We start from the raw sequence: 16,220 nt of genomic DNA, 5'->3' as shown, positions 1-16,220 counted from the left end.
TAAAATATTTGCCGTCCATACGAAAATATATTTTAATCCTCACAACGTAAAGTAGTATTTTGAAAATCTGCAAATAAACTTAGAAAATACGCTCCACAGTAAATCAATCAAAGAACTCGTGGGGCAGTGATTACGCGAGACAGACGTTACCTCGGGGTACGCCGTTCGATTCCCCGACGGGGCATCAATCAAAACTCGTCTATTTTTACACTGGTGATTTACTAATCGCCGTTTCTTTATGTGTTATAGTTTATGTACACCATTTATTTTTAAAATGTTTTACAAAGGAATATCTACAGTTCAATGCACACCAGTGGTGAAATTTTCCGAAAAGTAACCCGATACAACATATAGGTACTAATATGCATAAAGACGATCTGCAGATCTTTGTAATGATAATTATATTCTACATAAATGTAAGCCGGAATCAGATTATATGGAGCCTTCGCCACTAATCCAAGTTATTAACAAAACTAAAGTTTGTGTTTAGTTTGAGCGCGGTGATCTCTCACTCTATTTATTCAATTCTGAACCTATTGAATTTTTAGCTCAAGAACGGATTACCTATTACACAGTAGATGTAAGTTAAAGCTGCATTAGAATAGGTACCTGGGGTACTAAACCTACGGATATCCGTCTGGTTTTGCTGGTGGTAGGATGTATTATCCACCCGGATAGCGACCACCTTACAGATGTTAAAATCCGATATAGTGGTCTACGTGTCTCGCGTTCCGAGGTCACCCTGTGTATATCTGGTTCCAACAGGCCGGCATAATTGTATCGACTACTTAGGAGTAATCGAAATTTTATTGGACCCCACACAACTTACATAAGGTGCTGTAGGGTAATTTCAACGTGCATCTACAAAAAAAAAGTGGACTTTTTTAAGTCAAAATAACCTATAGGTAAGTATTACATGATATAGAACGCTTTAATATCTACTTTGAACTTTAAAAATTAACGAAGAAATCAATTCATTCCACTTAAATATCATTAAGTATATCGAAGAAATTTTGATCAAAGTTACCTACTACGTATTATCTAACAGGACGACATTTATGTCACAATAATTCTACATATTGTACCTTTTAATTATACGCGACGTAACTCGCTGTAATTGGTTTAAAACTGGCTACGTAATGAATGGTTGTCGGTTCAAGTCCCGATTCACACATTAATATTGTATGCGATGATGCGCCATGATGTGATTTTTAAAGTATTAAACTGTTTCGATTGCAATGGAGACAGTATTACATTCAAATTGGATAAGTTTTGTTCTATGAATTTATTCGAATTTTAAATTACGGATCGCCTTTGTATTATTGGACATCATAGTTCTAAGATTACCTATATAGAGCGGATATGATGATTGTCTTATAAAATGTTTTGTGAAAAATTTTGGAAAGATGCACCAGTTGCGTCTCTGCCTACCCCTTAGGGGATGAATGCATGAGTGTGTGGCATTCTCAATTTGTGAAACGTAATGTAGTGCCGTATGTAGATTTAAAACCAAGTTCTGGATGCAGTTATCATTTTGCAGTATGCTTGGAGTAACGAGAATGCAGGATCATTTTGACATTGCGTTACTACATTAAACCACATAGGTACCCGTCTTCACCTTGCTAACATTGTGTCAAAAATCATACATTAATAACTAATATTTTCACCAAAAATCCTGGTTTTAGTTTTATGACTTTTTGATCATTGTGTAGTTTAATGCGAATATGGCGTGTGAGTGAGTGTATTTCTAACTGAAAGTATGATGTTGCCGCTCGACGAATTGTCTTAGAGTAGTAGTAGTGGCATTAGGGCGCGTAAAATTAAAATTACTTTTTATTTATATTTATTTTGTTCGAAATGTACACTTTTTTACATCTACGGCTCATGTATTGTAAAATTTTATTTCAAAGTACATAAGTAAGTGTGTGGTTTCATTTAGTAACGCAATGTTAAAATGACCCTGTATAAGAGCAATAGACTTGTTATTTTGTTGTATAAATGATAGAATTTATTTCAATTTTACCTTGATGCAATAATAGGTAAAGTTACCTTGATTACGTTTATCACGACTTGGTACTATTTATTGAAACGTCTTGCAAATCCCTATAATAATAATAATATCAGCCCTGTATTATATACTTGCCCACTGCTGAGCACGGGCCTCCTCTACTACTGAGAGGGATTAGGCCTTAGTCCACCACGCTGGCCTAGTGCGGATTGGTAGACTTCACACACCTTCGAAATTCCTATAGAGAACTTCTCGGATGTGCAGGTTTCCTCACGGTGTTTTCCTTCACCGTTAAAGCGAGCGATAAATTCATAAAGAATACACACGTGATTTTTTAGAAAAGTCAAAGGTGTGTGCCCTTGGGATTTGAACCTGAGGACATTCGTCTTGGCAGACCGTTCCACACCCAACTAGGCTATCGCCGCTTTTTGCAAATCCCTATATTCTCGTAAATTAGAATAGTACATAAATTACACTTCGAATTACCATTGATACATGATTAAAAATGATAATGCGCCAACTAATAAATAAACCAGTGAGCACACGACAGGCTATCTTATTATATTGTTTTTTCATTTACAGATGTGCAATGCATGGTGTTCTGTATCCGTGGGAATACTGTTTGAGACGAACAAAATATACCTTAAAGACATTTATTATAATATTTAAAACTAGTAAGCCCGGCAGACGTTGCATTTTACGACTATCTTTAATCTTTTAGGACTTGAAAACAGCGCCATCTACCGGTCCTAAAATGATCCTGATTCAAGCTGAAACTAACTAGTTTTCCAAATATATTTGTTGAATTCGATAAGGTTATTTTGAAGATTAGCATCTACGAAAATAAAATCACTCGTATTGTCAACTCTTTTCATATTCCCCAGTGGATTTTTCAAAACTTCTCTGATGCAAACCTTATCCTAATAATTAGAAACACAACAAAAAGGAATCAGTCACGCCAGCCGAGCCGTTTTCAAGTGATGCTCTTACATGTGGCAAATAATTTCTAATTATTTCGATGTTTAAATAATTTTGCTAAATCTAGGAAATTCTATAGGTATCAGTATAACCCAGACTTCAGAGAAAAGGTGTTTTGTCTTAAAAAGGGTTAAAAAAAAAACTAGATATAAAAATTAATTTGTATATTTCTAAAAATACAGAAACATATCAACTATATTTTAATCGGTATAATACATTTGTAAAAATATAATCCTTAGTCTTATATTATTAACATAAAACCTTTCCTGCCAGCAACACCAAAATATGGAAATGAGCAAAGGAAACAAATATTCATCCTCGGACAGATAACTATCGACAATTCTTACAATATTAAATCGTATCAAAACTCTTAGAATCTTTCTAGGGGGTGATTTTTCAAACACCAGATATATAAGTTCGTAAACTAAAATACATGAACAAATTAAATATGACAGTTGTATCGATAAAATTAACAACCAATAGTATCACTTTGTATTCAGCCAAGATATAAATATTTATATAAAATTTTATCTGAAGATTTCAAAATCTCCCCTTTACACTTATACAGTCTTACTTATAAAAAATTTGCAAAGCTATGCTTAGTTAAAACACAAATTTACTCGATCAGCTGTAAGTCAAAACCCGCCATCTTGCCTCTTAATAAGGTACTAGGAACCGGTGATGTTTTTGACAGCTATTTAAGCAATTCTTAATCACCTCTTAACGCTAAAACAAGTTTATAAGTAAGACTGAATGTTTATATCTAGTCTTTAATGTCCTGGCAGGAAAAAATCTCATCTGCATAAGTAATGAAAAAAAAATAAAGTCCACCTTTTTTATTGCAAAAAAGTCTTTTAAGGTAACATTCTGAAAATACTATATGGAATATTGCGTATAACATGTGATAAATATAGCTTTTGTATAATATAAAATAAGGCACTTCATAACCTGACAAGCTTTACTTACTAGCAAATAAATAACTACTATTTTTCATGACATTACGCTTGTCAGCCTGACAAAGCCCGGCTTATGCAAACACACCGGACTTGTAGGTAAGCGCTTTAGGCGATTGCAACCCTTGAAAATTAAGCGACCATGCTGAGGGCAACCCGCTAACGAGTTACGAACCTCGGCTCAATACGGTCAATATTCTTGAGTTAAAATTATTTATATTATTTTGAGCTTAGAACATTTAAACAATCTAGAAATGAGGCGCAATGTGCTTGTTGTCGTAAAGAAAAATTGACACTCTCCATGTAACTACTAATTAGAAAAAGTAACACACATGCTGTTTTAACCGACTCCAAAAAAAGGAGGCTATTAATTCGATGTGTTTTTTTTATTTTATTTAGGCACACATAAATAAATCTTGAATACTAGCCTGTTTCACGCACACTAATCTGTAAATACAACAGTTTTTATAAACATGTGCATAAGGATTTGATTGTATACTTTGACAGAAAGGAATGAGCATGCGACATCCTTTACATATTACTAAGTTAAAACGTGATATAAAACAATATATATCTCTTAAAAAAAAAGCCAATAAGCAGAAAAAAACAACCAATTATGCATAAGAAAAGATTCAATGATACAAATAAAAATAATACTGATAAATTTTGCTGAATCGATTTGGATGAACTCTATTTCTTTTGTATAAGTCGCACACACACACATCATCACGCATTTTTTTTTAAGTATGTATAAGTCGCAATTGAAAATAATGAGTATTTTTGTAATTTACTAATAAATCCAAATAATTTACTGCCGAGATAGCATTTTTCTAGCTCGATGTATTACAACCATGTACTATAACTACAAAATTCATCCAAATCTATTTTTGACATTTGATTATAAAAATAATCCATAATTATGCCGAAAGTAAATTAAAGCCAAATATTACTATGGCACTGGGCGATAATACAAAACATAAAACCTTAAATACAATCTAATAATACATTACTTCTAAAAACTTTAATAAATACTTAAAATATAGAACCATGATTGAGTATTCTTGTAATATATCTTTAGGTATTATTTCACTGTACTAGCTAACCCGACAGACGTTGTCCCGTCTTAACTATGAATTTGCAGCGCGCATTCTGTCAATCGCTGACAGTGATTTCTAACAATTGACAGTTATATAAAATTAATATTTTCGTTAAGTTTTCTTAAATTTTCTAATTTTCCGCGCAATTTTTTTTATTTTTTCTTTCATAAGAACCTTCGCCTGACAACAAACCCAAAAAAAAATAGGGAAATCCGTCCAGCCGTTCACGCGTGATGACGTGACCAAGGGAAATAGAGATTCATTTATATATATATATAGATATGTGGCGCCCACGCTTTATCAATAATTCTACCAATGTCGATAACTGAGCATATTGGAACATGTAAAGTATGACAGATAGTTTCACAACTAACACATTTACCCTTCCCCAGTCCCTCTGAGCCCTAAAGCCTCAATTTAGGGTTTCAGGAAAATCGACATTATGTAAAAAAAAATGATTTAAAAAATGTTTTTTTAGGTACCTACCGCTCTCAGGATATTTAAGATAATATAATATAGTATATAAGTACATTGGCAACTGTTCTATCATACGACATAAACAAAGATACTCGTATTATAGTTATGAATGAACTCTGGATAATGCAACTTCACTCGTAACATAAATTTACATTTTCATTAACTATCTGTAATAGATTTCGGCAGATTTCAATAAACGATCTCAACCTTAAACTTCGAACCGAACCCGAAAAAGAACAATCAAAATAAGTTATTTGTGTATTTCAAAAAATCTTGATTAGTAAATTTCGAGATCGATCCAAAAAAAATAGGGATCATTTTTGAAAATCTGCAGTTAATCTGAGAATATTATCGATATTAATTTCAATCCCCTTTATTCTCGAGTTTTACTCAGTTTTAAGTCATATTTGCCTATTTTATTTTGTCATGTTATATATAAATTTATTCAGTCGTATTTATTTCTCAGTCTGTAGTGCCTAGTTTAGTTTAACAAGTCCTTGCACCAATATATTTACCAAGAACTTCGAAATGACTACACTAGGGGCAATATTTCGATAGTTCTACACATGCAAGTTGCCGCAAGTGAAAATATTGCTGAAGTCGACTTCAGCAAGTTTTCTTGCTAATCTAAACCTCGCTTAAATATGATATGAAACTAGCTTTACTAATGGTGAATGGGCAAAAGCCGTGGTGAATAAAAAAATGAGCATGTTACAAGTTAAAATATTAAAATACAGGTCCCATTTTACTTTTGAGTTAAGTCACTGGTTTAACCACACAATCGTCCAACTTTCCAAATGTTTATCCAACTATTACTTTTAATCTTACGAGATACAATGTATATAAACATGATATGATCCCAATCGCTTTTTTCGATCTATCTCAATAATGGACCAACCAGAGCAAAGCTTTTCTGACATGTTCACAGATGACTTATTTTGATTGGTTAATTCTCGGAATCGGATTAAAGATTGAGATTGGGATCGTTTATTGAAAACGGTTGTTAACCAGCCCTTTAACTAAGCTTACATACTGCATAATTTTATAGATATTATAATCAAAAATTTATTCAGGACCAAACAAAATTTGACTTGGAAAATTGAACAATCTAGTGAGGTATCCTAATTTTTCATATTGTTATTTCTTAATAACTAGGAGTACATTATATACCGTTAAGCATATGTAGAACAAACGGGAATGAACATATGCTAATAAAAAAATAATCTTCGTATACAAGTAACTAATTTTTGCGTTACAATTCCATTTGTATTAAGGTGGTTTGTGCGTTATAATTGAGACTGATTTAATTTTAGCTTTTAAAAGGATACGGCCATTTTCCTACATGCCACTGCTCCATTTTGGAAAATACCACTTGATTCCAATAAAAATCTATATTAGGGAAAAATTACAATTTCAATGCTTACGATTTGACATAAATTTGAACAGCCCATAGTGTCAACCCATTTTTAAAGAAAAAATGTTTTATATTTTCCTTCAATAAATAAAACTTCTATTATTCTAAGTCGGCTGAAAATGACCATATCTTTTTCAAAACTCATGCTTTCATAACCTATCATTTTCTTCTCCTTAATATATTTACCTGGATATTGTCAGTCTCAACTTATTCTAAGATCCATCAATACAACAATATTGCAATCAAGCCAAGCATATAAGCTGCTTGCCTTCGTCCATCTGGAACTGTACCTTGTCCGAATTGGCCGCCTTGTCGGCTGTCTTCGATAGAGCGCACGCCAAGAATATCTGCGCCACTCCGGTCGCTGTTACGAACATGGCCCAACCTGGTATGGAAAATAACCAATTACTGATATGGATGTTTAGAGTAATAAGCAGAAGGGGGGGCTAGGGCCATCCCTAGCCCCCCCTTCTGCTGGCGCTTGCTGCTGCTTGGCGCTGCTCACCCTAGAAAGGTCTTTTCTCAACTTAGAAAAAGCCTTGCGACTCACAGGGACCTCGCCTGGCGCAGACCTTTCGTTTAATTTAGCGATTTGTTTTGCCTGCACTCCCTAGAGAAAATCTGTAGCTCCAACATGAAGATCTATTTTAATGGAATCGAATCTTACCTCCAGGTTCTTAGTCCATATATTGTTACTAAAAAAGTAAATCAGGCTACAGACGATTTATGGAAGGTAAGCGAACATGCTTGACATGACGAAAATAAATCGCTCACGGTCACCCGCTGTCTGTACCTAGCGTAATATCATACATTACTCACCAATCGAACAATCCCCAGGAATGTATGGCTCGGAGTTTTCTCCACACAGGTTCTTCACGCGCGGGGCTCCCCAACCCCACGGGTAAAGAAGCAGACCCAACACACCAAATAACCCTGAATAAAAATAAACATCACAGTTATTTGAAAGTCACTGGATTAGATTGTATGTGGTGCAATTGCCATTGTGGTCTCGGTCTAGAGCCTAGGGTAAGATAATATTAATTTTCTTCTTAATATAAACCTGGTACTTTAAATTGTGCCTGTTAATTGAATAAGACCTTTGATCAACAATAAGATGTATACGCTTCGAAAAGGGCGTGTCTTATATGTTTTATACATATAACTTTTAACTATAATATATACGGTGGTATGGTTGTAGTACGTTCGCGGTACGGCTATCGCGCTGAGGTTTTGGGTTTGAATCCCCGGTCGGACAGTGATATTAGGATTTTCTACTCATAAGCTAATATAATATAATATAAGCTCGGAGTCTGGAATATTGCTCATGTCTATGAAATAAGACCTAACATAGCTGGTGAAATGTGGGTTTGTTAAAACCTCTGCCTCACCCTGAAAAGGGTAAAAGACGTGATGCTATGCATGTGTAATGTATATATTTACAACACTATGTGTCCTATAGATATAGATAGATATACCTCCTAGCGCTTGTGTGGCTCCCGCTAGAGATATGACGCTTTTCTTGAACACAGATTGTACGCAACATGCCATCACACCAGCCAATACTGTTGCAAACTGTATAGCGGCACCTGAAAATATACATTACATAATGTTAAAAGTGTGCAGGTTCTGGTCTCAAAGATCAAAATAGTAATGATATGACTAATGGAATGACAAAATGTTACTCTACAATATGTATGCAATATTCGACGGCGTACAAGATTTTTTATTAATTATTGTGCACTTTATTGACAAATTTATACAGGTGAACTTAATGCTGTAGGTATGGAAGATCTTTTTTGGTATAAAGTGCCACTGCATACTTTCCAGAATTAAAAGTTAATAAGCAACTTTAAAGTGCCAGCTCAACAAAACCACACCACTGCAAATTATTACTAAAAAAAAAAAAAATACAAAAAATCAAATATAAAAAAATTCCATTGAACTTTTTCATTAATCGCATCATTATTAAAACTTACAAAGTGACAGGAAGAACATTGCCGCCTTCCACGGACCAGGATATATAGAAGAGTCGGTGGCTAGACCGTCAAAGGAAAACGAACCACAGTTGTCATGGTTGTGAGACATCCATCTACACCTGGAAAAGTTCAAAATATATTATGCAAAGGGATAAAAAATGTACTATTGTTGTTTGTATTTTAATCTATATTAGTACATTATTACAAAAAAAATCTGGTGTTATATCTTTGAGAATTTATGCTAGAAAAATATTAAACATGTTTTATAATTCTTTTAGAAGTCTGCAACACTCGAGTTTAAAACACGACATTTATATATTGTATTCAAATTAAAAGGCTTTAAATTCAAAGCATGTGCTATATAAACATTTCATTTCAAAATAGACCTAATATATTATTATAATTAATTTAAGTAGCATTAAAAAAATTAAGTAACATGCTCATTGTAACATCAAGTTACCAATATTACATATTAATAAGCCTGATCGGCTAATTTTAGCAAATGCAGTCAGTATGTTATCTTTTTGTATGTAATGACATCATTCATACTAACTGTAACTTCTTTATACATTATAGTGTAGTAGTTATTGAATGTATATATATTTAGTACTTCAAGGTTGTATTTTATAGGTGAACTATTGTGAATTATTAAAAGTTATTATTTATTTTTTTATTCGTTTCCAAAAATGATTATTTTCTTGAAGAATGTTTTTACATGGATGTGTTTTAGACAATGGTGTCAGCTAGATAGTTAATTGCATTTGTAGTATGTCCAACGTGAGCAACTGCTTTGAAGTCTCGTATTGGAAACCATAGCAAATTGATTTTGGATTTTCTGCTCAATGCCAGTCTGGAGAAGAATATGGACCAGGTTATGATAAAATACTCCTCCCCTATCACATAATAGAATAGAACACACATACTGAAGGCGAGCGGACTATATTTTTTTTATGGGCATAGCAAAGAGACTTCTTCGCACTTAACAATAAGCAGAGGAGACCAGAGAATTTAATGATGAAAAATCAAAGATAATTCTCCCTAGTTGACACAATTATGCCAGCCTGTTTGACAAGGGTTTCAAGCGCCTAAAGCACTCACCTGAAAGTCCAGTAAGTTTGTATAAGCCGACCCTGCCAGTCTAATAAATATAGACAGGTTAAAAAAAACACCTGCTTTAAACACGATAAACACAAGCTGTTCCCTAAACTTGACACACTTACATGGACCACTATGACAGATTGACAGCTTGTGTACAGTGTTTGCTATCCAGGTAAATACAAATACTCTACCACCAGCATTTTTAATGTGAGTGTGTGTCTTTATTTTTTCAATGAATTGAAACTATAGTGCTCTTTACAGCTCCTACAGATTAATTAGCTTATGATGAATATCTGTCTACATATAGAATAGTAGTGTCTTAAGTTTCCATAAAAATTCATAATTATATTTTACAGTTTAATCTTTTAAATTAAATAAAGGCTATAAAAAAGAGTTCCAATCAAATTTACATAATTAAATTAAATGTGTATTGTATTTTAATGAATACAAAATAAGTTCATTTTAATTTAATGAGTCAAGTTGTGAGTAATATTACTTTTAGATTAAACATTAGAAAACATGCAGTGTTGTGTAAGTCATAAGAAGGTAAATGAATATTTATAATTAAGACTGTCATGCACAAGCATTAACAAAGTGGGAATAAAGCAACTTAGTAATAGGGTGTGTGAAAAAAAATAAGTAACTTAACTAAACTAAACAAAGTACTTAATCTGGGTTTTTATAAATAAAAAGAAGTTCGTAAAAAAAGAAACAACATAAAGTACCGCATACAGCAAACGCCACATAACTGGGTTAATTTTAATTCACAAGTTTTCATTAAGTATTTAACTTTAAATTTAAAAAAAAGTCGCTTACCTACTATAAATACCGACGCTAGGCACGAAGAAACTCGTGGCATTGTTTTCATTGATAACTTGGGGCTGGCCAGTAAGCCATTTAGGCGTCATAATACCAACCAAAATAAACATAAACGCGACCAAACTGAGAAGAAGCCATGCTAAACTGCGTCCAGTAACTATGACATAGCACATGGTTGCAGGAAGAATATTTATAAACACTACTGTTATATATTTGTCCAAAGGAATATATTTCTTTTCTTCTATTCGATTTATAGTGTACCTACATCGAATATGCTCTTACTCTACCTATCAGCTTGCTATACAATAGCAATAAATGTTATTGAGAAACTTTCTGTCAATTTTATTGTCAATTGACAATTGACACTTGTAATTGAATGAGGGAATGAATAGAATGAAGAGGGATCGTAATACGTAGGATTGCAACATTAAAAAATATTATTGAATACCTAGCTTTATATGACAGCTTTCCACGTTAGTTCCAAACACAATCGGAGCGGGATCGATGTTAGAAAATAATCGAAAATAGTCTTTGGCCCACTTTAAAGTATTCTAAGTTCACTAATGAGGCTATTGATAAACGACTCGTGATTTTTACGCTCTTTTCTTTTAGCTTTCTCCTTCTACGGCCACAGCCTATACGCCCCAATAACAAATCCGACACTGCATCCGACATTCAGTGTATAATCTATACATGTAAAATATATTACATAAGAATACATTCATAATGGTAGCACATCAATCAATTTATAAAATCATCTAAACAAATACACGTTTTCGTACTTGTGCTATGAAAGCTTATTATAACTTATAATGTTTATATAAAAAAATAACACGTTTTTTATAGTTTAATTGTGCTTTTTGCATTATTTTATGTACACAAACTTTATTTAATTGCTACGGCACATTTGGCCTTATAATTCAATACTCCTTTGCTTATTCTTTCGCAATATTAAAAAAGATATCGGAAAAATAGCACAAACGCCACCTACCGTACAAACGAGGGAAAGATTTTGTTCTCTCTCTTCCTTGTTGTTTCTTTTTGTTTGAATACGTAAAAAGAAATGATTAAACTAAATACGGCCTATTTTTTCTTGTATTAAAATTAAGTTATTAATTCCTCATAGTAAAGTGCAGTACAAGTAAAGCTGAATCATCGTGTGCTAATTTGTAGTGAAATGTGGTCGTCGATGATAGCGTGAAAACGGGTGCTACGTAAGTATAAACCGAACACTTAAAATTGTATAAATATAGCATTGTAAAATTGTGAACCAAGGGTTGTTTTTTTTTAGTTGGATAATATACCTGTCAACTATTGTCAGTAGAATACAGATGTAGTATAGTATTTACCCTACCTGGGTAAAGGCTGTGAACAAAATCAGTCGTAATATAACAATTTATTTCGTTTAAATCGTATATTTTATGACAATTGTGAGTTTGTTAACGTGCCATGACGTTTAAAGGTGGACTTACACAGGTACGTCGCTTTGGAGAGTTATGGTGTACAAAAGAAAAAAAACATTCATGTGCCCTTGTTTAAAGTTGCAAAATCTCGATTCCTTTGTCAGATGCATAGCACTTTTACTTTTTTCGCTTCGTTATTCGTTTGTAATCGGCTGACGCATTACTTCCCGCTATGTTACATTTTTTTTTCGACACATATTCAAAGTGGGTACCTATGTGATATACTTTTTGTCACGTTAACACGGCTGTTTTCTGCATCACTGCACATTTGATGCTCCGAAACGGTTGTTACAAAATTGCAGTTATACCAGATCATTATCCTCGCGGTACAATTTCTTTTCGTGAAATACTTTTAGTGTTTTCGTTGTGACATGAATGCACCCCAGATGAGGTACAGTGAATTGCTATTTTCCCGTAAACAGCATACCAAATAAATAAGCAGTATTATTTACCATTAACTTTCTTAAAACCATGACAATACACATATCAATAATTATATGGAAGCAATAGCTTCATATTGATATTTGTATTGATTCACAATATTTGATGTTTGGTAGGTTATGTTGATTATGAATCTTCAACATAGATTGAGACATGATTTAGATGATAAAACTACATTTTTCTTTGCACCAAATAGACAGTAGTCAAATTAAAAAAAACAATTAGTTCTGCAATTTGTTTTCCAGGAGATTTCTTATGTTAACTATAGAAAATCTGCCAAGTTGAGGATGTCCACTGTTTTTGAAAACCGTTTATCTCATGATAATGGTGATGGATAAGCTCCATTGTAAATCCGCATTATCTTATTGTCTATGTCATTGTTTAGTAAAGAAAGTCAATTCTTTGGTCAAAAATTATTATTTGTAATGCCCTATAAGGCAATTTTATATACATACTCTAAAATGTTTTACAATGATTATTAATAATTACTATTTGAATTATCATTATTACTATTTGTTTGATTTATTAATTTTGAAATTGTCATTTTAAAAATAAACCATAGAACATGTGAATAGTTATCATCTTAATTTTCACATTAAATATATTTTTAACATTAGTAATTGATCATAAATTTTTAGACTAATGGCTGTATATCAAAATAATCCCTAAATATGAGAACAAAATAAACAGGAAAATGTTTATTCTATTGAAATATTACACAGATTAATGCATACATGTTGTATTAATCTTTGTTTTATCATTTTTTTATTGCAATCAAATCATTGGTCTTGGGGACAGCATACTTTGTCTGCAAACTTGAAAGTACTGGGTAAATTCATAAAGGCTTACCTCCATTATATTGTGCCAGGGATATATATATTAACCTTGGTGTAGAATGGGTCCATGACTTAAAAATCTATCTACCCCTTAGTGATAATAGTATGTGCTTGTGTATGTCTTATTGTATAGTACTAATTCACAATTTACTGGTAACGGACTCAAACTGAATGACTAGCAAATATTTTGTGCGTAAATGCTGTGTATAGCACACACAGGATGAAAATGCAGTGGCGGGATGGACATTCTACGTTCAAATGATGTGTTAGGCACAAATGAGAGACTGTTGATGTTTGACTGTTTCTGATGATTATTGATTGCAATAACCATTTAAAATATAATATGTACTGACCATGCTGCACTTAATTAAGTTATTTATAGTCTAGTCTAGACACTTTATCATAAAGTATGATAAAAGATATATTGTAAGATATAAAAAAGTCACATGTAACAGTCATGAATATTCCTCAGTTCACAGCAGATTGATGTAAGAATCTGATATTGAAAGATTACTTTATCATCAGCTATTTGAGATCAAACAAGGATTCACCCTCATCTGTCAACATTGTTTCAACTAAGCCACTCTTGTATACCATGAATGATGCCCATTGTTTAAAAATTTGCCAGTGTAGTAGTTTAGATAATGTTTTGTTTATGTTCTCTGATTGTAGTCTGAACATAAATAAATATGATAAGAAAAAAACAAATGTCAAGTACTGTCAGTTAGGATTTTATTAATGTATAACATGTTGTTTTTGAACTTGCATGGGTTTCAGACTGTCGTTATACAATTTATTGCACATAATATGATACTTTTTTATTGATTTTTATCTTTGGCACAATATGCCCTATCCGTAACTCTAAATAATAAATGGGTATTTTATTTAGCATGAATTTTTCATCACATTTTTAGTATCACCATGATTTATTTATACATGCTGATGGATATTATTATAGTACCTAGGAGTCTTTTTAAAGTCCTCTTTAAAGTAGTAAATGAATACCTAAATAAGAACAATATTTCTAGTCATAATAAGCTCATGATAAAATGCAATGTGTTAATTAAATAATAATAATTGATGCAAATTAACCGACGCTCGTTATTTTCCGATCGCTATCTGTTTGTAGGAAGTGCTGCATGTTGCAAATAACTAGAGAAAGTGTACAATTTGTTCTGCAAATTTGCAAGATGTATGTATGACACTAATAGTAGAGAAGAATATTAATGTGCATACAATATTACATCATGGAAAAGCTATAGATATTATGAAACAAAAATATATATAATATAGAATATTAAATCTTTGTTTGAAAAATGTAGGAGATATCCTACTGGATATTTTCAGATGATATTAATTACCAATTATTCTAGTGTTTCTGATTTATTAACATATTTCCAATTCATTTTAACAATTCAGTGCTTAACATTCCATATTCCAATTGACTACTCTCAGTGTGCATTATTTCTTATTTATTTAAATAGTAAAGGTGTTAATTATAATTGTTCGAAGTAACCATTTTATGTAACATTTCTAAAGTATGAATCGGAGAAAAAGTAATGAAATATGAGCGGATAATGTTAACTGTATAAACTATGTTTCCATAATTTAAACTCACTTTGTTATATACAATTTAATTCCTCATATAAATGATCTGGATGGCTTATTGTTGAACTCATCTAAGTAAACATAGGTCTATAATATACTAAGTACAGACATCCATTGTCTGAGATTAAATGACATCATGCTTGCAATTAAGCTGAGCTGGTGTCAATGACCATCTCAAACCTCAAATCTCGATAAAGATTTTCTGCATTTTGGCAACTTATTGATTCTATTTTATTTATTTTTTTGTGGTTCCATCTAAATATCACACTTAGGCCCCATATTCATAATTTTTATTTAACAAAGTATCAACCAATTCTATGATAAGAAATCTGTTTCTCAGTGCTTGCTGTATAACAGCCTTCACAGTACTTAGAAAAAGACTAATAATGAGATAAAACTTTACTTGAGTCAGTCAGATAAGCAAGCAACAAAGTCAAAGAAAACTGAAATATCCAAGACTATGCATTTAGGTGCACTGTGAATTCTCATTGTATTGTTTATGAATATGGGTGTAAATATTTTTTATATGATATAAGAAATATTTTTTTGTAAGATGAAGACAATAAATGAGTTTTTAGATACCACACTTCTAGTGACTAACCTACTTAATTTCGCTGACAATAAAATAAACTAGATTCAAAACCTGTTGTAATAGTGTCACAAGGTTAGACCTTTTATTGATAAGTACTGTTGCAAATTATAGTATGGAAATATTATTAAATGAAAACTATATATATATTTTTTCAATAATGCCTCTGTTAGAAACTGTCTATACTGAGCATAGTGCCTGAATAATATATGTACCTGTACAAGTATATGTGTTATTTTTTAAATATATCAGTGTGTAACTGTCTTATCTTATATCACATAGGTTTTATATTTATAAATTATATTAGTCTGAATCCACTACTTTCTCTTGTTGTGTAAACCTTCCTTTTTTAGTCTCTGCACAACTCACGGTTGACTCGTAGAAAATAGCTTCAGCATTAAGTCCACCTTTATACTTTTTGTATATAAAGTGTAATAAATAATCAAATGTATATAGAACTTTT

General features: G+C 32.2%; 2 protein-coding genes across 4 annotated transcripts in view; one reads left to right on the top strand and one right to left on the bottom strand.

The window, feature by feature from the left end:
- Nucleotides 1–4,161: 4,161 nt before the first annotated feature.
- Nucleotides 4,162–11,196, bottom strand: LOC115440310 (LHFPL tetraspan subfamily member 2a protein). Its single transcript, XM_030164567.2, has 5 exons — nucleotides 10,818–11,196; nucleotides 8,904–9,022; nucleotides 8,403–8,513; nucleotides 7,747–7,860; nucleotides 4,162–7,312 (listed from the first exon to the last, which is right to left on the bottom strand). The coding sequence occupies exons 1-5, from the start codon at nucleotides 10,991–10,993 to the stop codon at nucleotides 7,170–7,172; spliced, it is 663 nt and encodes a 220-aa protein (XP_030020427.1). The 5' UTR covers nucleotides 10,994–11,196; the 3' UTR covers nucleotides 4,162–7,169.
- A 587-nt stretch (nucleotides 11,197–11,783) lies between these two features.
- Nucleotides 11,784–16,220, top strand: part of LOC115440276 (cullin-1) — a 33,719-nt gene continuing 29,282 nt past the window's right edge. The window contains exon 1 of one of the 3 annotated variants that reach the window (XM_030164504.2): nucleotides 11,784–12,034. The gene's annotated coding sequence lies outside the window, so the exon portion shown is untranslated. Of the gene's footprint in view, nucleotides 12,035–12,105; nucleotides 12,297–12,654; nucleotides 12,675–16,220 lie in introns of those variants that run through there. The other 2 variants (XM_030164505.2, XM_030164507.2) reach the window with 2 other exon arrangements.

The sequence above is a fragment of the Manduca sexta genome, chromosome 18 (genome assembly GCF_014839805.1).
Source record: "Manduca sexta isolate Smith_Timp_Sample1 chromosome 18, JHU_Msex_v1.0, whole genome shotgun sequence".
In the NCBI taxonomy this organism is placed as follows: domain Eukaryota; kingdom Metazoa; phylum Arthropoda; class Insecta; order Lepidoptera; family Sphingidae; genus Manduca; species Manduca sexta.
This window is presented reverse-complemented; position numbering and strand designations above follow the sequence as displayed.

Coding starts and splice junctions, on each gene's coding strand:
- LOC115440310 (XM_030164567.2), bottom strand. CDS start 10,993: ATGTGCTATGTCATAGTTACTGGACGCAGTTTAGCATGGCTTCTTCTC. Junction 9,023..10,817: donor AGCGTCGGTATTTATAGTAG/GTAAGCGACTTT, acceptor GAACTTTTCCAG/GTGTAGATGGATGTCTCACA. Junction 7,313..7,746: donor TCCTGGGGATTGTTCGATTG/GTGAGTAATGTA, acceptor TTTCCATACCAG/GTTGGGCCATGTTCGTAACA.